This window comes from Camelus dromedarius, chromosome 10 (genome assembly GCF_036321535.1).
Source record: "Camelus dromedarius isolate mCamDro1 chromosome 10, mCamDro1.pat, whole genome shotgun sequence".
NCBI lineage: Eukaryota > Metazoa > Chordata > Mammalia > Artiodactyla > Camelidae > Camelus > Camelus dromedarius.
In genome coordinates, this window is record NC_087445.1 from 50,263,864 (window position 1) to 50,286,838 (window position 22,975).

The window sequence follows — 22,975 nt, forward strand, 5'->3', positions numbered from 1 at the left end:
CTCTAGCCCTGGGAAGACAAGGTGTCTGGTACTAATTTTTATTTTGTTAACAAGGCTCATAGAAATGCCTTTTCCATATGCTATCCATAGGCTGTCTGCCTCTCCATTGCCAGACATAAGGGCTTCTGAATCAAGCCTTTGTAGCCTGAGTGTTAGGTAGAAGTAATAGTGCTTTGATGTGCGACCTCAAGATACACTGAAATGAAGCAACAATGGAAAAAATTTTTTTAATAGATAGGACCAAGAGCCAGACTATCAGCTTGGAATGTATCACCCTGGTGCTAGAATACAGTGAAAATGATAACCTCTAGGGTTCTCTTGGCTCTTATTATTGTTGTCACTTCCCTTGACAGCTAAATGTTTGGTTTCAGTCCTTCACATCATACCAACATCTTCAAACTCGATAATTCTCTAATTTATTTGGCAACATTTAGAAATTTCTAGTGCTAGTAATTGTATTCCTGGCATGGGACTGACAGTCTTCTGTGAACACAGTAAATTTTCATTGCATTGCTGAATCACAGAGAAATCTTTGTGAGGACATTTTCATAGGGATCAAGCTTATGTTAAATTTTAGTTGCAAGAGAGCTACCAGTGCAGATAATTAATGTGATGATTACCTGAGTAATACCTTCCATGCGTAGCCAAGTTTGCACATGCATAGGTTGCAGCCATTACATCACGTCTTACCTTTCTGTCTAGAGGCTGGAGTTTTCTTTTGACCTTGATTGTGAAGTGTGTGCAGATTTCCAAAATGTTAAAGTGTGGGAAAATGTGCATCTTAGAATTGAGGACGCTGTGGCTACTGGTAGAGGCTGGAGCACAGAAGAAAAAGGTGGCCAAGGTAGGAGAAAAGTACCAAACAGGGAGTTTAGCTCTTACCTTTTGCTGTCCAGAAGAGTCAACAAGAAACTGTACTATTGAAAGGTTTGTTACTTTACACACGGATATCAGTACAGAAAAGAGCCACATTTACTTATTCATGTTCATGATGATAATTTTGTGGAATTTCACATCCACCTTAACCTGGGTAGAACACTGTTATAAATCATTTTGGTACTCTTAAGTTTCAGTTTCTTCATTAATAAAATGACAAAACTGAATTAGAACTGGATAATCTTTAAGGTTTCATGTGGTTCTGTCAGTCTGGGATTCCACAGTGACATTTTAGGCACTACATTTGGGAAGAGCGGTTTCTTTGGTGGCCTACAGATAAAAACCATGCTAGGAATGATGCCATGTATTGTATGTGATAATTCTGTGTGTTCACATAATAATTTACATTAATAGTTTCAAAGTATGTTAATGTACAGTATCTCATTTGAGAGTCTCAATGAGATGATGAAATAGGTCAGGAAGGTATTATATTCATCTTGTTGATGAAATGAAACCATTGTGGTTAGCATATTAAATAGTTATTTATATTTGATGATCTTATTAACACTTGGGATGCTAGCTGCCAGGATGAAATCTTACCAGTGAGGAAAAAAAGCCCTGTTAGAATAGCTTTCTCACCTTCATCTACTTGGCAAATTTATGTATTCTTCAGTTCTAACTTGAATATCCTGCAAGGCTTTTCTTGATATCTCTTATACCTCAGCAGAGTTGAAGCACTTTGATCAGTCTCCTCAAGACTCTGAATGATCTGTTTAATGCCTTACTCATCCACTCTAATGAACTCCTTAAGTCCAGATACCTTGTCTTACTTATCCCTACACCATAGGGATAGCCCACATAGCACCTGGTATATAGAGATGCTCAATGAAAAATTATACAGTGAAATGAAAGAGTCCAGTTGATGGGCTGGTTTTAAAAGGTTGCTGTGGAGTAGGGAGTGAAACTTGGGCTCTGAGTTGGGAAGAAGACATTTTGTATACCTTTTTTTAGATAGAAGTTTTGCCCAGTACATGCATTTAAAAATTAAAACAAAACAATAACCTGGTTTAATAAAAGGGAGGTCAGATCTATTAATAGTATAAATATGGATTTTTTAAAAATGAGAATTAAAGCTCATGAATTCTTGGGGATTTTTAAATTTGTTTTATTTTTCCCTAAATTATATTACTGTATCATACAGATTTTAGAGCAATCTTGTATTCAGTCAAGACTGATTTAGAGTGGTGAAATAGAATTTTAAAATTCTCTCAAGAAATAAACCCTTACCTGGTTAAGCTTTGTGTTACATGGTGTTTATACTTGTCTGGAGACCTGTTCTTCTTACTGAAAGACTCTTGTTAAGAGAAGCCCTTTTTTAGTACCGACTTTCTCAAATGTGCCATAATGTAATGACCCCTTTGGAAAGAAAAATACAAATGTATTTTTCATAATGTTACTTCAGGTATGAAAGGTATAGGCATGAAAGTAGATATAAAATATTTGTTTTGGGCTCATTGACAACTATAAATCAAGTCTGCAAATTAAATATAAAGACAACTACAAAACAACAACATTCAAATTAATACAATTACTCAGTGTGACAGATATTAGGTTTCATAGTAGGAAAAAAAAAAACCGCCTTAGGTCTGATTTCATTTTAAATGTTTCTTTTTGTTAACTTCAGTGATACTAAAAGTTGCAAGTGCCGATTCTCATAAGTGATGTTGTGCAAGGTGGTACTATTCTTCAAGGCTTTGTAAGTTCAGGATAATCAGACCTCATACCTAACCAAAACACTTGCAAGCATTCCTCAAATACCAATTTTAATGAGATGTCTACTGTCTTGTCCACTTGATGAGGTTAACATTATGACATTATTGAAATCTTTAGTAAATGGCTCTGTAAAAGAATTAGTGCTGGAAGTGAGAATGGAAAAATTTCATTGCATACTTAAAACCATATTTACTGCTAATTAACTTCTGCAGATTGTACTACATAGATAGGACCCATGTCATACTTACAGCATTATATGTGGTATTGGCTGTTAGACTATTGGCTTTCGAAAATACCATGAATATACCAGGCCTGTATCACCATATGCTCTGGTGATTCAAATTCCCTGTACTTTTCACTCTTTCACTCACAATTACTATGAAAGCCTTGCTCATAGAGTGTGCCATGAGAACATTTGGCCTGAGGGAGATCTTAACCCAGCTGAGGAAGCAGCAGTGAGAGCCTCCTGGCAGTACTTGTTTAGGTGGCAGTTACTCATGATCTAGAATGTCTATCATTCATCTTAGATTATCTTTTAAATGAAAATATTTAAAAAATTTTTGTACACAACTCTTAGACTCCCCTTCTGCCAACATATTTGTGACCTCCTGTTTGGGAAACACTGCTTTGGTAAATATTTTTCTGATCACTATTTAGGAGTCTGGGAAAGATGGGAAGACAAATCAAATAAAAAAAAAACTTGGCCCTTCTTCGTGTAATGAGAGACACTTTAACAGCAAACTATAAATAGACTGATTTGTGATAACCTAAAGGTATGCAAAGAGGGCAATGGGAAGAAAGTGAAAGTTGTCGTCTAGTTGTCTTACGGGGTAGGGGAGAGGTTTAGAGCGTATCTTGGAAAAGATCTTGTTTGAATAGGGTCTTAAAAGATGAGAGAGTGGGTTTAAACTAGGCAAAAGGGTAGTATATGTAAAGACCAATGTCAGGAAAGACATGATTATCATAATGATGAGAAGTGCATGGCCCTGGATAGCATTTGTAATGTGAGCACTAAGTTGGAACCCAAAAGTAAGTTTTAATTGTTAGACAAAGTGTTTAGCTGTCATTTCATATGCTTTAAAGGAGCCAAGATCTTAGAACAGGGAGAGTATTCATGGCAGTATTTTTATATATAGCAATTACCATATTGTATTGTAATATTTTTCTTCACTGGTCACTGGAGCTTTTCAAGGGCCATGACCATAAGTTATTAATCTTTGTATACTAAACTTTTGGTAGAGTAACTGATAAAGGTAATGCTTAGAAAACATTGGTTGATGACTAATCACGAGTAAAGAGGATTTGGGAGAGAATAATGGCAATCTTCTGTGGTGGTGGTTTTAATTTTTTGTGGGTGACAGACCACTTTGTGGTTCTGTGGAAAGCTGTGAACTTTCTCCTTGAAAATGCAGATACATACTACATTTGGCCTACAGTTTCATGGGACTCATGTATCCCTGAAGCCAGTCCATGGATTCCTGGTTCAGAATCTCTCCTTAGGAAATTATACCAGGGAACCTACACTAACCATCATGAATAAGCCACTGTTGTTTTTAACAGTCTTTAAATGTTAGGTTATGATTATATCTCGTATACTTTTCTTGAGTTCCTCTTCATGCTTATGAGGATTTAATTCAAAGAGCTGAACTATCTATGGAGAAAGAAAAAAATTTTTTATAATGATTAAGATAAAACTTTGCTAGTCTGTAAGGATAATAGACAAATATGCTAATTAAGCCAGCAACCAAGAAGCAGCTGCTTGAAGAGATTGTGGTGTTCCTGAGTTTGGGTTTAGCAGGTGAGTTGGGGTTTCTCTGAACCATCCTCAGGCTTGATGATTTGCTAGAAGGACTCATAGGACCCAGAAAAGCTGTTATACTCATGGTTTTTATTTATTACAGTGGAAAGATACATATTAAAATCATCAAAAGGAAAAGGCAAGGCACATGGGGTGAAGTCCAGGAGAAATCAGGTGCAAGCTTCCAGATGTCCTTTCCTAGTGCAATAGCAGAGGTGCACGCCATAGCTTAGCAGTGATGTGTGACAGCGCGTGGGAAGTGTTGCCAACCTGGGAAGCTCCCCGAAGCCTTGGTGTTCAGGGTTTTCAACTGGGGCTCAGTCACGCAGGCTTGCAGCATTCTTATCAGGGAGAATATTTCAAGGTGTCAAAGCTCATCTTCCAGGAACTGGCCAAGGGCCAGTCCTGAAGACAGGCCATTCTTGACAGTGTGTGTGGTTTGAGCAACTCAGTCCTGTTGAGTTAAACCTTTCCTGCACAGCAAATTAGCTGTTCAGAATTAGCTAGCTTTCTTCTGTCTGGCCTGCTTGTCTGCCTGGTCATTCTTTTTCTAGTTAAAGTAGACCTCCCTGGTCTCATCATAGATGGTCATTCTACAAATCCGGGCTCTCTCTTTCCCTTGCTAACATGTAATTGGAAAGTTTGGACTCAAGGATGTATCTGTGTTTTGCAGTTTCATGAGATTATAGTGAAATATAAGTACGCATTCTGTCATTCATTCAGCATTTTTGGAATGCTGCCCCAGGCCTAGTGCTAGATGTGGATTTACAGAGATTATTAATATGGATCTCTGCCCTCAGAGACCTTAGAGTTTCATAAGGGAGAGGGAAAAAAAGCAATTCTGGTTAAGCAGTGTGTGCTTTGGGAAGCACTTAACCTTGCTGGAGAGCTTAGTAGAGGGTGTGTCTCTGTGTACGGGAAGGTGTTGGTGGTAATTAGGAGAACACTTCCTTTAAAGGGTCATTCCTCAAGTTGAACCATGAAGGTCAGACAGATGAAAGTGAGCATGGAGCTGGTGTTTCTCCAGTCGTTTCTGTAGCCAGCTACCTGTGTGGTTGGAGCATGTATGTATTCTTTGCTTATGAGAAAATACCCTAATCCTATTTGGAAGATACGGGTCTTTCTCGGTTTTGCACAGAAGAAAGGAATGTCTGGCTCAATACAAATCTGTTTCCATTACTCCACTACTGTAAATTTACCCAAATGACATTTCCAGCCTACAGTGAAGGGGTAGTCGTGTTTTTACACATTGCTCCCCAGTGGGAGTATACAGATGAATGCCTAGTTTTGGACTAATAAGTATAACCATTACAAACTTAAATGTACTTTGTTTCAAATGGGAGGGCTTGCCTTACCTTGATGAAATTGCACATAACAATTTTTCTATACTAGGAAGCCAAAAAGTCTTAGGGAAAAACCTAGGTCCAAATTCAATCATGTTTGGCTCCTATATATGTGTACTTCTTAAGAAAATTTGGAACTTCTCAGAGTAACAAAGTTTTGTTTTTTGAATAGTGCAAAAAAAGTGTATAATGATAATAGAATCAGGAATGTATTATAGAGAATATAGGATAATTTCAGGTTGTTAATCTTGAGAATTTTTTCTGATAGAATCTTTTTCTCTTTTTCCAGCATTACAGTGTTTCTGCCACCTTTGTACAAAAGACAATTTTACTTGTGTCACAGATGGGCTCTGCTTTGTCTCTGTCACAGAGACCACAGACAAAGTTATACACAATAGCATGTGTATAGCTGAGATCGACCTAATTCCGCGAGACAGGCCATTTGTATGTGCGCCATCTTCAAAAACTGGGTCTGTTACTACAACATATTGCTGCAATCAGGACCACTGCAATAAAATAGAACTCCCAACTGTTGGTAAGTTGTTGTATACATATTTTTTTCTTAGTACTACAAGAAAAGCTCTTAGACTCTATGATTCTAGAGCTGGAAGGGATCTTAAAAATTGACTACCCCAGCTTATTCAGTTTAGAGGCAAGAAGTAATTTGTCTGTAGTTGTAGAGTTACAAGGTTAGCCAAGATCCTGACTCCTGGGGGTGTGTTGTTTGAGAAAGTGGTTCCAAGACAGACTTTCTCTGAGGTCTGTTATGCCTGAAAGGGTAGCCTCTTTTAGTGAATTGTGACAAAGCCGACCATAGCAATATGTCCTCAGAGTGTCCCTATGTTGTCCTCATGCAGATGATAGCAGACTAGTGAAGAACTGGCCAACCACAGGAAGAGATGGAGATGAAAGAACCTCTTGCAGAATCCCCAGATACCTTAAGCCGAGGGGCTGGGCATGAGCTTAGGCTACAGGGGCAAAGTCTCAGTTCTCTTTAGGAAGCATCCTCTTTTGGTGCTCAGAGGAGGCACTGCTGTAGCTCAGAGGAAAAGGGCCAGTCCTGCCAGTTGTAGAAGGAAGGCAGCCCGCCACCTAGTTCAAGTGATTAACAGCAAAGGAAAACCAAATCCTCAGCATAAGTGATTAACAGCAAAGGAAAACCAAATCCAGTGGCAAAGCTCAGTCAGACTGTAATTTTTCTGACTTTTATGGAGGCATCTGCAGTTCTAATACGACAAAGAAAGTGATAATTCCAGAACTTTCCATTTTCATCATTTGGGCTTGAAATATCTGAATGGAGATTCACAAGGCCTTATGAAGAACTCAGTTTATTTCTAATGCTAAACATACACAAATCCTTCGTTCCCAAGTCCCTAATAAGCAGACAGCAAAAAACAAAAACAAAACAAAAACAAATGGAAAGATTCAGTGGTTCAGAAGTAGACTGAACTGGATAAATCAGAGTAGATGTCATCCTCTGAAATAGACTTAACACATGATAGGGAAGAACTTTCAGACAGTCCAAGGTCTGTTTTCAGTTGTTTTCACAATGAAATGAGAATATTTCACGGTTGTTAAGATTGCTTTCAGATGAAAAGCTCAATTGATGAATTAATTTTAAAAAATGCAGTATTAAAATGAATAGCAGACTGTGTACTGTAGTTTTACAGTCAAGCATAAGACAAGCTTAAGGTAAGACAGGTTTGGAAAATTGTGTTATAATTCAGAGAAAAAGACAGTTGGTGAGCAAATTAAGAGATACAGAGAACAGAGCTAGATGATCCAATATGCTTAGTGTAAAAATTCCAGAAAAACACAAAAGAGCAGACAGAAGAGAAAATACTATGTAAACTTAATGGAAAAATACTTAACCAAATATATAATGAAAAAGTATCAATTTTCAAGAATAAAGAAAACTTGTATACACATTCAGCACAAGTGAACACTGGTTACCTGTAAAAGGAAAAAAGTTCAGATTTTCTGCTTTTTTTAAATACCAAAAGGCAGTGGAATATCATATATTGCTTGTTACACAGAATTCTTTACATGAGCCAAGATTTTTTGTATATAAAGGCAACAGCCTTCTTTTAGATAAGTAAGTATTCAGTGTATAAAGACTCATATACTCTTCTGAAAGAAATTACTAGAATTAGGACTCTTTACCATAAGAAATAAATCCAAATAAAGATCTCACGAATGGTAAAGATGTGACGCAAAAGAAATGATGGTGAGCCATGAACCAGCAAGTGTCAGGATGGATGCCAAAATAAACGTAATTAATGTGTTTCTGAAACAATGCAATGATTTTGAAGTAAAAGTCTAAGTAATTAAAATAAACTAGAACGTATACCCATGTAAACTCTATTTTAAAAAGGATATGTTTTTCTATAAAAAAACTGGTGGAGATACACACGCAAAACACTAAAATGTATAGTTTGGGGGGATGGTGAGGCTGTAGATAATTTTTTTTTAACTTTTGCAAATGTATTTATACTTTTTTTTTCCTGCTATGAGCATATACTGGCCTTGAAATAAAAAGATAAGCCAAACTACTTAAAAAAAAAAAAAAGAAAAAGAAGACAAATATTTAATGGGAGCTTTTCTAGATTATCGGTTCTTTTATTAGTGATCTGAGAGTGATTAATGGGGGAGGTCCTAGAATATTTTTGGTAGCTGCACTTGTTATAGAGGATGGCTCAAGACTATAGGAAGACTAAGTGGATGTTGACAGAGCTGGTAATCATAAAAGGAGAGCCAATGGGAGAAGACTAAATGATTCACTTATTGTGGGTTTGAGTACTGAGCTGCTTGTGATGAGGCTCTGACTAATGGTAGTAGAGGCCACCTGCAGGAAATGTGGAGGACTGGGAAGTTGTGAATGCCACTTACCATGTTACTGTTGTTGTTGATGTTTATTTCACTTGAGGCCCTTTTCCAGGAAAGCCATCATCTGGCCTTGGTCCTGTTGAGTTGGCAGCTGTCATTGCTGGACCAGTCTGCTTCGTCTGCATCTCACTCATGTTGATGGTCTATATCTGCCATAACCGCACTGTCATTCACCATCGAGTGCCAAATGAAGAGGATCCTTCCTTAGATCGCCCTTTCATTTCAGAGGGTACTACGTTAAAAGATTTAATTTATGATATGACTACATCGGGTTCTGGATCAGGTAAAGTATTTGTTTTTTCTTTTTTCTAAGATGTCTTTTTAAAGTTAACTGTACTATTTATTTTATTACTTGGCAAAGCCAGTTGGCTTAGTTTGTTAGAACTTGGGATAGTATAAACACTACTTCAGCTTTGAACCTAATAAAGGTCTTTAAGCTAGGTCTGTATCTGACTGTGGCTAATTTAGTACAGACAAATTAGAACTGACTTACTTCAGCAGCATAAGTAAGTCACCTTCACATTTGTGTAAATTTCTAAGCTTTCTCACCTTCTTAGGGCTCCACGAGATAGAATAAGGATAGTTATTCTCCTATAGCTGAGGCTGAAGTTCAGAGATGTTCAAATGATCTGCAGCTACTCATTCTCTTCAGGATTGTTTAGCAGCTTTATTTTTGTATTTGAAAGCAGGCATGACAGAGAGTGTGTTTGGAATTGTGAAGGTTATTTGATTTTTTAACATGAAATTGCTGTCTTTAGCTCAGGCCTAGTTTTTTTTATTTAATGAATTTTTAGGCATTTTTCTTACTTTAGAAAAAAAAATCTTAATTAATTAATTATAATTAATATAGCTTTATGGATCCATGGCCCTTGTGATGTTTGCTTTTCTCAGTCCTGTTTGTTGAGTTTTGTGGGATCTGAAATAGATAGGCTGGCTAATTGCCCGAATCATTTCCTGAAGAGAATTTTGGCATAGCCATCAGTGCTTCGTGTTTCCATCGAAAGGGATTTATATATTTTTTTAACCATTTCTTGTACGTGCTTTGGAAGGGTACTAAGGGGAGAGAGTACCTATCCTCTACAATGTTGTAGTTTGACACTCCGCTGCGAGTCAGGAGGTCTAGATTCCAGTGCAACGTCATCACTGATAGGCTCTCTGATCTTGGTTAAACCATGTTTCCTCCTTGGGCTTCTGTTTCTTCTTCAGAAATATGGAATAGATACTGTTGGTAATAATACTTAAAGTGCTTTGTGAGGACTTTTAAATATACTATCCTTTAAAAAGTATAAATTAATTTCAAATAAGGGCTTGATTCATGGATAAAAATATACAGAAATAAAATGAAAAATTTCACCAATTTTATAATCATATGATTAAAGGAGTATTAAAGCAGAAATCGTGATTGGGGGAAGAATATTACTGTGAAACACAAAATCACATCTGATACAGAAAGTTCACATAATTAAAAATGTCTTTTTATTTTAAGGGAATGAAGGTATATTGGTGTATATGTATGTATTTTGTTCATTAAGCATGAAGAAACTGATTTCATGACCTAAAGCTGTCTTCTGTAGAATTTGGCCATATGTATATTCAGTAAGTGAGTTCTGTCCATGACTGCTAGGATACATACAGGCTTACACTGGAGCGAGGTCTCTTAAGGCAGCCTTAAGGGACCCTTGAGACCAGTGTGAGGAGGGAGGCAGTGAGAGGCTGGATTAAGACAGAGGAGCCTTCGCACTGAAGATGTGACAGTCTTTGGGTAGGAGTGGCGCAGGAGTGGGGAGAGGTTGTTCTAGGGCTTCCCTCGGGTTTCCCTTTGATTCCAAGTTGGTTCAGAGGGTTCCCAAAGAAGATCTGGCTCATTCTAAAAGTTACTCTGGACCAAAAAACTATGACAAGGACCACAGTCACAGGAGATTGGGGTGGCAATAGATCATTTGGAATTAATCCCTTGGACCTTTTCTCTTGTTGCCAAACTTACATCCAGGGAAATCACAGCAACTCATGCCATCTGGCACAGTAATGTGTATCAGACCTCGAGAGAGCACGCCTACCTAAAGGATGGAAAGATATTGCTGTCTGGATGGCAGTTGATTTCTGAATAAGAAAATATTTATTTAAGATACAAACATGACTTAAAGAACAGAATTATTCGTTTTTCATTTTCTCTATTTCTTGATCCATCAGGGACCCACACTGAAAACCTCTCTCCCTCCTTTTATGCCTCCTTTTACCCTACAAAAACTTGTCTGGTTTTCTGTGACTTTCGGCAGTTAGCTGATGTCTCATGCCTGAGTTATTTCATCTTTAAAATGAAAGTAACGAACCCCGCACTGTGTACGTCACTGGATTGTTGTGAGGTTCAAATAAAACGAGATGTTTGTGTGAAAGCACTTAAGCACTTGGTAGATTGTAAAGTTCTAACCAAATGACAGGTGTTACTCTTACTGAAAAGATACTCGGGGGAAAAAATCTGACATACAGTATGAATTTGCTGCATTGCTCAAAACAGCGTAGTTTAAGGCCGCCTTCCCTGTCATAGTTTATTCTGTGCTGAATGGGCTCCAGATGTATCCAGACAGAAGCTATCATCTATTGAATGACAGCAGAAAATGCCATTGCTTTTCCTTTTATTTATTTTAAATCCTTAATGCGACTTCATGCATGGGACTCACAAGTCAAACGTCTTTATATAGTATCCTTTTTAGTTCTTTCACTTATTGTGGAGAAGGTAAAACTAAACATTTTATGTTACGAATTCAAATGGAAAGGCCCTCTCTCTTTCAGAGACTACTTTTAACTTAGGAACTGTGGGAAGACAAGGGAGAGCAGGGGTCTGGCAGCTAGCTCTAAACTTAAAGCTAACCTTATCCCAGCTGCGTTAATTTGAATCACAAGTTGCTCACATGCCTGTATTTCAGCTGTATTAGGTTAAGTGTGTGTGAACATGCACATGTGTGTCAGTGTTTGCGAGTATGAGTCTCTTAGGCCAATGTTCATTATATCTTGTTCATGCTTATGATCTCTTCAATGTATGCATGTTGTTCAGGTCTTACTTCTGTTGTCCACTGCATGTGAAGGTGCTTGAACCGTGTTTCCCTGTTGAAGCTTTCAAGCAGTTCTAAAAGGTACAGGAGTAAAGCAGAGAATATAGAGATTCAAACTAGGCCTGTTTCTTTTTTCTTTAGGAGAAAATTACTACTTGTAAAAAAAAAGCTCAGATATTCATGTGGGTTATGGTAACCACATATAGATAATATGATAAATGCAGATTTGGCTTTTAATTTTAGTTCTGCATCTAGAATCCTGTGATGATGGGGGAAACAAAAACTTCCCTTGTCCTCTGATAGCCTTTCTTGACCATACCATATACATGAACCCTGAACGTGTCAGGCATTTTCAGACTTCCCATTGGCAATTCCCCTTTCTTCTTTATTCCCTGCCTTTCTAATTTCCGGATCAGCCTCCTGAGATTAACTCTTAAGTATTCTTTAAATCTTTAAGTACATGGTGTGGCCCTGTTCAAAGGCTTTAAGAAAATTTAGTAAATTAGTGTATACACTAGACAATATAATTAGGAATTGATCATTCATAATACAAAAGGGCTCCTGATTTAAATAAGGATTTTTCACTGATTCATTTTTAACCAGCACTCTCCTTATAAAAACAGTTGTTTATAATTATTAGGCTGTTAACTACTTTACAGGAAGTGGGGAAGATAGAGCAAGGGGAGGAAAGGACCTTTTGAGAAACTTAAAGGTGAAAAGAGGCAACTTAAAAGTAAAGATTTAGCATTTGGATTTATAAGCATTTAACATCAGGGAACCAAAGAGAGCAGATCATTTCATTTACTTCCATTGGGTTAATTTGATTTAGCAAGCAACTCTGAATGTAGATTATAAATGACACAAATTTATGTATTAGACTGTATAAATAAAACAGTGTAGAACATGATGTACACTGATATTTTAATTGTTAGCATCAGTATAATTTAAGATGACAGTTTTTAGTCCATGAGGATATGTTAAGTGAACTGGAGTAGTCCCAGATATAGTGTTACTTAAATTTTGTAGGTAGTTAGTAAATCTTTTTTTGTAAATGAAATAAGTATGGAAATATTTAAAAATATGTATTTTAGAGTAAGGCAAGTTCATTTGGTGAAAAAACTACCAATGTCTCATCACCAAGCTAAGTTACTTGGCATCATTCTTTAGGATCCTAGTGTTGCCTGGGCAGCCAGTTCCTACCACGTAAATTGCTTGTCTTAAAATGGCTTCTGTGATACTTTCGACTAATTTATTAAAAGTTAGGCCAGAATTTACTTCTATGTTTTTTGTGTTTACATACTTTTCTCCTCCTCACCAGTAAAACTTACCAAATTCATCTGTCTAAAATAAGATTTAAAAATTATTTCTCTCCATTCATGGTCCCTTTTCAGAAATCTTTAGTGGCTCCTCTTTTACCTACATCTCTCATGGTCATCTTGAGCCTGGCATTCAGTACTCTTCAGCAGTCTGGGGCAGCTTCCCTTCTCTTCTGCTGCTTTACCATATACATTCTCTTTCTGTTTATCTAAGTTGGTTCCCTAACCATGCATCAGTTTCTTCTACCTTTGCTTATATATTCCTCCTGCCTAAACACCTGACCTTCTCTTCTTTGGTCTCTCCCTTCTGTCAAGGACAGTCTAAGATTAGCTTATCTTTTAAAGCCTACCTTGACTCTCTAGGCAGGAGTTTCTGGGTTCTTTTATTATATTTATTATTTTCCTTTCATCATGAATTATTGTTTTTGCAAATGTATTCTGTATCTCCTCAGTGAGATCGTAAGTTCCTTAAAGGTAGAGCTTAAAGAGTTAAACCTTTCTGGGTCATTCTTTTAAGGCACGTTATTGTGGTGTTAGAAACATGTACTGTGGTTGATTGTGTTGAATACGATTTCTTTTATCTTTAGGTTTACCGTTGCTTGTTCAGAGAACAATTGCAAGAACTATTGTGTTACAAGAAAGTATTGGCAAAGGTCGATTTGGAGAAGTTTGGCGAGGAAAATGGAGAGGCGAAGAAGTCGCTGTTAAAATATTCTCCTCTAGAGAAGAACGTTCATGGTTCCGTGAGGCAGAGATCTATCAGACTGTGATGTTACGTCATGAAAACATCTTGGGATTTATAGCAGCAGATAATAAAGGTAAGTAACATCTGCTTCTCTTTTAACAAAATGCTTCCCACAAACAAAACTACTCAACTTTGTCATATTTGACGAGAAATAGATGTTTGTCATATAAATTAGTCACATAGAATATATTAGAAGCCTTTAGAAACAGGATCTTCTTAAAACATTTTCTTGACTCTTGACAACATGTTCCTGAACCTCTAATTGTTTTATAAAATGTAAAGAGCTATTAGAAGAAGCTGTGTGCTTTTGTTAGTTTGGTTCTGGGAAGTTACTGAGTGTAGTCACAGTATAGAGAAGAATTTGTAAACACTAGTTGCCCAGGACTTTGAGATAGGATAGCGCTCAGATATGTTTCCTTTTAATCTCTTCCTGACCGTTAGGGCATTCTAATATTACCTAATGACCTTACTTACAGGGAGCGTAAAAGTAACTTCTCAGTGTATTCTCTGTCTAAATTGCTAGGGGCTAAATAGATTAATCTTTTAAGTAAACTCACTTAAATAGGGAAATGGTTTCTTGAAAACCACCTTGCCCTTGGTAACCACGTGGACACACTCTTGCCTGTGGTACACAGGTGCTCGAGGCCAGATAAGATGCTGAAGGAAGTGAGGAAGCCATGTCAGTGGAGAGTCAGGACGAGTGGTGACTGTGAGCAGTGACTTCAGACTGTACTTCATTTACTTTCTTGGCTTCAGTTACCGTAGTGCTCACAACCCGACCTTAATAGCTTCTGTCAGAGGCTTGTATTATAACTCAACTCTCGTCATACCTCCAAATCAAATGTATTTCCCAGCTTTCCTGTTTTTTAAAAAATGCTATCATTATCTTTTTTTAAGGGCCAGAACTGTAGTCATCATTTTACTTTTCTCCCTTCCCATTTTCTTCAACAGTATTTATTTCTTCATAATAGTAGTAGTGTTTAAGCTCAGTTGGTATTCATGGGTGATTTTGATTTTTCTTTTTGTTTCTCTGTATTTTCAAATGTATTTACAAGCATTTATTACTTTTAAAAAAAAACTTTTATTTATAGAAAATTTCCAGTATATAGAAAGCAGAGAATATGATGAACCTCCATCACCCAGTTTCAATAATTATCAAGTCACTGTCAGTCATGTTTGATCTCTGATTCTACCTATTCTGCCCCATCTGAATTATTTGAAGCTAATCCCAGAACACATCTTTTCATCCATAAACATTTCAGTTTTTATTTTTAGACCATGAGGAATCTTTTTTTATGAAATATAACCATACCATTTTTTAAAAAAAGTCATCAAATATCTAGTCAGTTTCACATTTCTGCAGTTGTCTCCTATTTCCTTTTTTTTTTTTTAAAAGAATTGGTTATTCACTTTAGGACCCATGTCATTTGGTTGATACTTATCTTAAATCCCTTAAAATCACTAGGTTCCCCTTTGTCTTTTTTCTTCTTGCACTTTCTTTGCTGAAGAAACTGGATTGTTTGTCCTGTAGGACTTAATTAAATTATTCTAGGTTTGCTAACTGAATTCATACAGTATCTCTGAACTTGCTCCTTGTATAATTTGAAAACTGATAGATAGAATTAGAGACAATCTGGTTGTTTCACTGATTTCCTAAAATATTATATATTTTCTACATATTGTATACATTCTGTTGCATCACATCAGGAAGCATAGAAGTTTATCTCCTTTTTGTGACTTGGGGCAGTGATAGATATAGGCAGCCATTATCAATAGCTATTACCAATTCAGTATTACTTAATTTAAGAAAAAAACAAATCAATAAAGCAGTGATCATTGTCTGACCAAGGCCTTAGTTTTCTTCTGCCTTTGACACCATTTAGCTTCTCCCCCAACCCTTAAAACTACTTTTATTATGCTCTGGGACTCTAGACTTTCTTAATAGTTGTCTTTATTTTCTGAAACTCTTCTTAATCATAGAAAGCTCTAATTCTTCAGATAGTAACTGCTCCCTTAAAGAACTTTCCCACATTTCTGGTTTCAAACTTTACGGTGACTTTAAATCTGCATTTTGAGGCTCAATCCTCACCAAGGCCCAGCAAGTTTTAGTCTTGTTCCAAGTTGTAAACAAGCTGTGCCCTGAACTCTTCCCATTCATTCACACAGCATGTAAGCTGGTGCTGTCATCTGGTGGTCACCATGGGAACTGGCAACCTGCTGGCTTTTCCTACTTCCTTTCTTCTTTGTCAGGGGTTAATGGACCTTGCCTGGAACCTAGCCCCTCGACCTCCATTCCCTTTTCCTTTATCTCTCTCCTCCTGATTTAGTGATTCCACCTCAGACAACCCCTTACATGTGCACAGCCTCAAATATATCCTTCCTTCTTGTCAGTTACCTTAGAAACTCTCCCATTCTTCCATCTGGCTGTGTTCCTATCATCTATGAGCCTTTCAGAATTCAGGCATGGTTAATAAATTAAGCATGCAGATAAAGCTAGTGATACACCTGTGTCAGGGAAAAAGAAAGGTACAAGTTTGAACAGAATCAGTTTAAAAAGTTTATGAAGAAACAAGTTTATAAAGAACTAGTGTCATGAATATCTAAATCCTTTTAAAAATACTCAAAAATCCCCTCCGGAATCTTTTGAAAAAAATCTCATTCCTTAATCTCTTCTAATCAGAGTTGCTTTCCTCCAAGTAGTAACTTTCAAAATATAGAAATTGTTTTATGTCAGTTTGAGTTTTTTCTTTTGTTGTAACTAATAGGGAAGGAAATAGCACATTTTAAGTTCTTACATGCCATGAGTTGTACTAAATGCTTAAAAAATCTATTATCCTATTTTTAAAATCTTAATAGTTTTGCAAAGTAAGATATTCTTGTTGTGTAAAAGAATAAACAAAGGCTCATTGGCTAAGAAACTCGTCTGAGGTCACGTAGTCAGTAATAGTCAGCCCCTGAATTCCAACCCAGAGCAGAATGACTCCAAGTGTACATCTTGTACTGAATTGTCCTGCCTCCTAGTATTGTTCAGACATTTTTAGCTTTCATGATTTGTGAAATATATGGTTTTCTAGTGACTTCTAGGTTAAATAGGCTTTTGTGGACCAGCCTCACTTAGAAGCCCAGTGAGAACCTTTGCCATGATTCTCATGGGAAATACATTCAAATTAAATTTCAGATTCATGTATCTGCTTACAAATGAACTTATGGAAAAGTCACCTTGTGTAAAACTGGATTCAGTCCCAGCTTTTTCTCCTCCTGACATTTCCAGTTCCTGTCTCAGCTTCCTCATGTGTCAGTGATACCACTATTTTTACATTTTTCTAAGCTGGAAACCTTGGAATCATAATCATCTTGTCTGGCTTTTTTATGAACTGTGTACACAGGCTGTCATTAAAGCTTGCATTTCTCTTTTAAGCTCACTTTCAGTTTGTCCCATACTATTCCATTCCCACTGTGGCCACAGTAGATTCCAGATACTTATCATCTTCGCCTCCCCACTCCCTTGTTGTTTCTCTTCTTCCTTCCAGAACCACACATTGAACCCCTAACCTGAACCGGGCATTCTTCTAGGCACCAAACAGTCCCAGCTCTGCTGCTGTCTGTGTAGACGCAAGATCACCATCTTTGAACTGTGATTCCTTGTCTCTTGAATGGGATCAGTTATCCTTGCCATATCTCAAGAATAGGGGGCTTACTTTTAGGATATAAAGGATATACACATAAAAGTATAAGACAAACTGAAAATACAAGAAAATATGAAGGAAATATATACAAATTTAAGGTATCAACAAATTACAGTTGTGTGATTCAGGATTGAGTGTAAAAAGTAGTCGTAACTTGAATAAGTAAATCGTAAATGTTCGATAACCCATCTGAATAGTCATTCTACTTTGCAGACAATGGTACATGGACTCAGCTCTGGTTGGTGTCAGATTATCATGAGCATGGATCCCTTTTTGATTATTTGAACAGATACACAGTTACTGTGGAAGGAATGATAAAACTCGCTCTGTCCACAGCAAGTGGACTTGCCCATCTTCACATGGAAATTGTTGGTACCCAAGGTAACTCAAAGCAATCTTGTTATTTAAGCTTTAAATTCCCATGGATCTAATGTCTGTTCAGAAAATTTTTGCAAAAGTCAGCCTAACTGGAGATGTTTAAAATAAGTTTTTAGATGAGAATATTTTCTCTTTCTGTGGATAAGCTAAGGTGGAGTTAGGAATGTGGGAATTCATTTAGAGATTCTCTAGTCATTGTAACACTGGTATTTTTGTGAGTTCTTAAAAGTAGCATTTAGTCTTGTGATTTTTGAGGATCTTGGTTTTGGAATTCAATTTATGTGTAGTATCAAATGAAATGTGAAAATGCTTTGTAAACATCAATATGCTACGTAAATGTTATCTGGCCATCTAATAATTATATTTGATCCTAGGATAAAGAAACTGCATGAAACAATTTTACAGTTGAAAAATTGATACTAAGTTTTAGTTATGAAATTTTTATGCTGTGATTTTTGTGCCATATAAGGTAACAGATGCTAATACAGTCTCTCTGCTCTAATGATTATCCACTTGCTACCTAATGGCTCCCTGACTCCCCACTTTACTACACACATCACACATGCAATCTCAACTGGCCCCATTGTTGTACTTTTTATTGTTGATTATAACAGCTTTGAGTTGTAATTCACATACCATACAGTTCACTCACTTAAAGTGTACAATTCAGTGCTTTTTTTAGTATATTCAGAATTGTGCAACTATCACCACAGTTGATTTTAGAAAATTTTCATCACCTCAAAAAGAATTCTACCCATTAGCAGTCACTCCTCATTTCCCCCAAACTCTTTAGCCGTTGGCAACCTCTAATCTACTTTCCATCTCTAGATTTGCTCATTCTGGACATTTCATATAAATGGCATCATACAATATGTGGTCCTTTGTGATCAGCTTCTTTCTCTTGCTGTATTTTCAAGGTTTATCCATGTTGCAGCATTTATCAGTACTTCATTCCTTTTTATGGCTGAGTAATATTTTATTTATACCACATTTTGGATATTCGTATTCACCAGCTGATGGACATTCGGGTTGTTTCCATTTTGGGTTATTATGAATAATGCTGCTCTGAACAGTGATGTACGGTGTTTTCTGTGGACATGTGTTTCCAGTTCGGTTGGACATACACCTGGGAGTGGAATTACTGGATCAGACAGTAACTCTGTTGTGAAACTGCCAGACTTTTTTCAAAGTACCTGTAGTATTTCACATTCCCACCAGTGGTGTATAAGGGTTCCAGGTTTTCCACACTGTAGCACTTAAATAGCACTTTTGCTAGTGGTTAGTATTAGAGGTGCTGTGCATTTAATGAATGCATTCACTGGATAGGCAAAGGAAGTGATCTAGATTCTTGGTCCTTGGATTGGAATATCCGTGACTAGAGTTCCTATTAAAAAAATTCATAGGGTATCAACAAACTTATCTTTAACCACCCCCCCCCCCCCCCAGCATGCTATGAGAGTCTTTGAGTATTAGACTTATTTTTTGAGTATCATCTTTTGGAGCATCTTGTTTTCTCTATTTTCTTTGAAGAAATGTAATTTCAGCAACTTTCTGTGTATTGGTTCACTTAAGGTTGTTTAGTAATGGCCCAGGTATTGCAGGTGATGGGGGCTGAAATGCTTTGGCACTAGGATGGGAAGTAAGGCTTTTGAACCTAAAGGTGAGACTTGTGGATGGTATTACCCACTAAGCAACCATGTTTAACCTTTTTCTTCTTTAGGAAAACCAGCCATTGCTCATAGAGATTTGAAATCAAAGAATATCTTGGTAAAGAAGAATGGAACTTGCTGTATTGCAGACTTGGGACTGGCAGTAAGACATGATTCGGCCACTGATACAATTGATATTGCTCCAAACCACAGAGTGGGAACAAAAAGGTATACTATGGATACACAGTAATTAATATGTTCTGAAATCAGCTTCTTTTCCTTCTCATTGGTATATACATATCTTTTCTGAAACTCAACTTTGTACTTTGTTAGATGCCCTCAGGTAGAAGATCTCAAGGCTCTGAAGCCAGGGTTACCTGAGTTAAAAAGGTACCCGCTGATGAAAGGTGGCGCTTCCAGAAAATACTACTATGAGTTATGTTATTGTAATAGTAGCTACTGTTTCTAGGATATCTACTATGTGCTAGTCATTTTAATGGGTCTTTTATATATATTATCTCACTTAATGCTCACATCAAATGCTCCACTATAGTTAGCCCAACTGTTTCCATATTTTTATTTCCTGAACATATGCCTTTCTCTCTTAGAACTTTTGCATATTCTGTAGCCTAGAGCATACTTTCCCCTCCTGTTTCCCTTTGTGAGTCCTAATCAGTAACCTTAGTAAAGTTTTTGAAACCTCAGAACCCTACAGTGTGGCATCAGTAGGACTGGTATTCATTTTTGTCTCTTATTTTGTACCCTGGAATATAGTCCTGTCCTTCTTTTTATCCAGTTTTAGTGAGAAGACTTCTGGAGTAAAATATATAGTACATGACAAAGGAGGTGGTGTACATCAAGACACTTGGGATAGTCAGTTGATACATGTATGTCCTTCATTGGAAACGAAGATCATAAGGCAGACAGCATGAAATTGCTGTTTTAGCTTTTCATAGGATTTAGTTGACATCATTAATTTGCAAACCAATGCAGATCTTTAATATTATTCTTGGGTCTAGTATGATCTCAGTTATGTGATACTGTCTGTATTGTCTGTATATAAAGAGATGTCTGAAAAGATGTTCATCAAAATGTCAACACCACAAAAGTGTGGTGGTAATGGAATGCTTTTCTACTTTGTACTGTATGTACTTTGAGAAAGTTTCTATAAGAAGTAGTAGTCATTTTTAAAAACAGCAGAACCATGCTGAAACAGGGAAAAGGTCTAAGTTAATATTGATTTCACTACATCCCCCCTCCCACCTCAGGAGTAAAAGAAAATTTATCTAACAGTTTAAAAGTAATGTGGTCACTATTCCATAAAATAAAATGCTGACTTCTTTTTTAGGTATATGGCCCCTGAAGTTCTTGATGATTCCATAAATATGAAACACTTTGAATCCTTCAAACGTGCTGACATCTATGCAATGGGCTTAGTATTCTGGGAAATAGCTCGACGATGTTCCGTTGGTGGTAAATTTCTCCCTCCTCCCCCCAAATTTTGTCATGAACAAAAGTTGTTCAAGAATTGCCTTTTTTGTTGAATGAAATTATACACAGTTAACAACTGAAATTTATGTTCAGCCAGTGATCACTGAAGAGTACCAGGGAGCATAAAAGAGATAAAACCTATAGTGGGGAAAACATGACATGCTGTATCCTTTTTCTGTTTCCACTTGAATCTTGGGAAACATCAGAAACCAAATACTTAGATATTTAGAATGGATGATGGCTTGAGAGGCCAACCAGGGAGCTATTTCTAGCATGTACCTGGGTCAAACTGATTTTTTTCCCTCAGAAATTGTGGTTATTTTCTCCATCTTAGTAGCTGGAAATTACATATACAGAATATAATTACACTGCCATTACATTACTTTTTAAAGTAAGTTTGTTTTAGTTTAGTTTTTGATTGAGTACTTTCAGTGTTTACTTGAGAAATAGTCTTATCCTTGAGGACCCAGGCTCACCTGTAGAGTGCCTCAGGCTTTTGAAGCAGTGAGAGATGGATTATGTCTCTGCTTTGTAGCAAATAGTACAGGCTGCACTTCCAGCTTGCCTTGTGAGATTCACATCTTAGTGATAGTGTCTGTATCCCCGTTACCAGGTGAAGCTGTGCACTTTGCAGAATAAAAGCTTTAATTTCTTGCTCTTTAGGGTTCTAGGAGAAAATGTCAGTCTGGTCATCACAGCTCACAGTTAACCATCATTAAAATAGCCTTTGCTGATCCCATGGTGATATTTAGTTTCAAGGTGTGGGCTCAGCACTGACTCAAGGAGCTGGGTTGTTGACGCCGATGTGGATGAGCCTAGAGCAGGCTGTAAGCCCTGCTCCACTCAGCCTCATGTAGTAATGGGATACTGTAACAGGACTCTCGGGGGTTCCTTTTTGATCTGGTCAAGAATATTCTGACATTATCTGAGTGAATCCTTCAAAATAGATTTTTTTTTTTAACCAATGTAGGAATTCATGAAGATTACCAGCTGCCTTACTATGATCTTGTACCTTCTGATCCATCAGTTGAAGAAATGAGAAAAGTTGTTTGTGAACAGAAGTTAAGGCCAAATATTCCAAACAGATGGCAGAGCTGTGAAGTGAGTATTTATTTTGGATACTAACACAGTTTTCTAAACTGCTTCTGCTTAGTAGGTGGGAATTTGCTATTTTTCCTTACAGAAAATAGACATAAGAATTCCCATTCCTTTCTTTTTCATGTCTCTTAAACCAATGAGTAAAAACAGAACAGTTTGGTTTTCATGTTCAATTTAAGCACATTGTAAGTGGCGTGGAATGTTTTCAGTGACCATCAGTGTATCAGAACATTGAACCAAGGCTCCTTCATTTTTGCTTAAAGCTTCCCTTCAATCAGGGCCACCCAGAGTAGTGGGCTCAGTGCTGGATGGAATTAGGAGGCCTATATTCTAGATCAGCCTGGCTGCCATAGAGAGTCCGACTTTGGGCAAGATGTTACAGTTCTCTGGACTGTAATATACCTTTTTGTAAAATGAGGGATTTGAATGATGTGAAGATGGTTCAGATGATTTTACATCTTAATTCATCTCATTGCCCATATGACCATTCACCAGGAATTTGGGGAAAATGCTTTCCAGCAGAGTCTGAATTTCTCAACCCCAGCTCTGACAAAAAGTTTTTGAAATATTTTTGTAGTTGTACTTTTAAAGAATTCATAAGAAATTTTATTTAATCTATCCTTAATTGTTAGCTGTTACTATTATAATGTTGGTGAAGCAAAACATTTCCTTCCAGATTTGAAGTTATATATTTTAGGAAGAATAAAAAGCTGGTCACTGAAATAGTTGATTTTACATCTTAAAAAAATGTAGGACCCAAGTAGATGCCTTTGGCATCGAGAGAGCTCCTTGGCTACCTCTAGCAAAGTCAACTATCCAAGCCCAGATAAAATGTATAGTATGCTCACAGAATTTGCATATTTATTAACAAATGGAATTGGGCTAG

The 22,975-nt window shown here is 36.9% G+C and overlaps 2 protein-coding genes across 5 annotated transcripts in view; one reads left to right on the forward strand and one right to left on the reverse strand.

Moving 5' to 3' along the window:
• Positions 1-22,975, forward strand: part of TGFBR1 (transforming growth factor beta receptor 1) — a 52,811-nt gene that overhangs the window by 20,845 nt on the left and 8,991 nt on the right. For 2 of the 3 annotated variants that reach the window (XM_031450092.2, XM_064490347.1), the window contains exons 2-8: positions 6,080-6,325; positions 8,717-8,959; positions 13,630-13,860; positions 17,687-17,854; positions 19,572-19,728; positions 20,849-20,973; positions 21,962-22,092. In XM_031450092.2, the coding sequence (XP_031305952.1) occupies positions 6,080-6,325; positions 8,717-8,959; positions 13,630-13,860; positions 17,687-17,854; positions 19,572-19,728; positions 20,849-20,973; positions 21,962-22,092 (1,301 nt within the window). The remainder of the gene's footprint in view (positions 1-6,079; positions 6,326-8,716; positions 8,960-13,629; positions 13,861-17,686; positions 17,855-19,571; positions 19,729-20,848; positions 20,974-21,961; positions 22,093-22,975) is intronic. The other variant, XM_031450094.2, reaches the window with a different exon arrangement.
• The window catches only part of ALG2 (ALG2 alpha-1,3/1,6-mannosyltransferase), a 582,719-nt gene that overhangs the window by 7,449 nt on the left and 552,295 nt on the right, over positions 1-22,975 (reverse strand). The window lies entirely within an intron of this gene.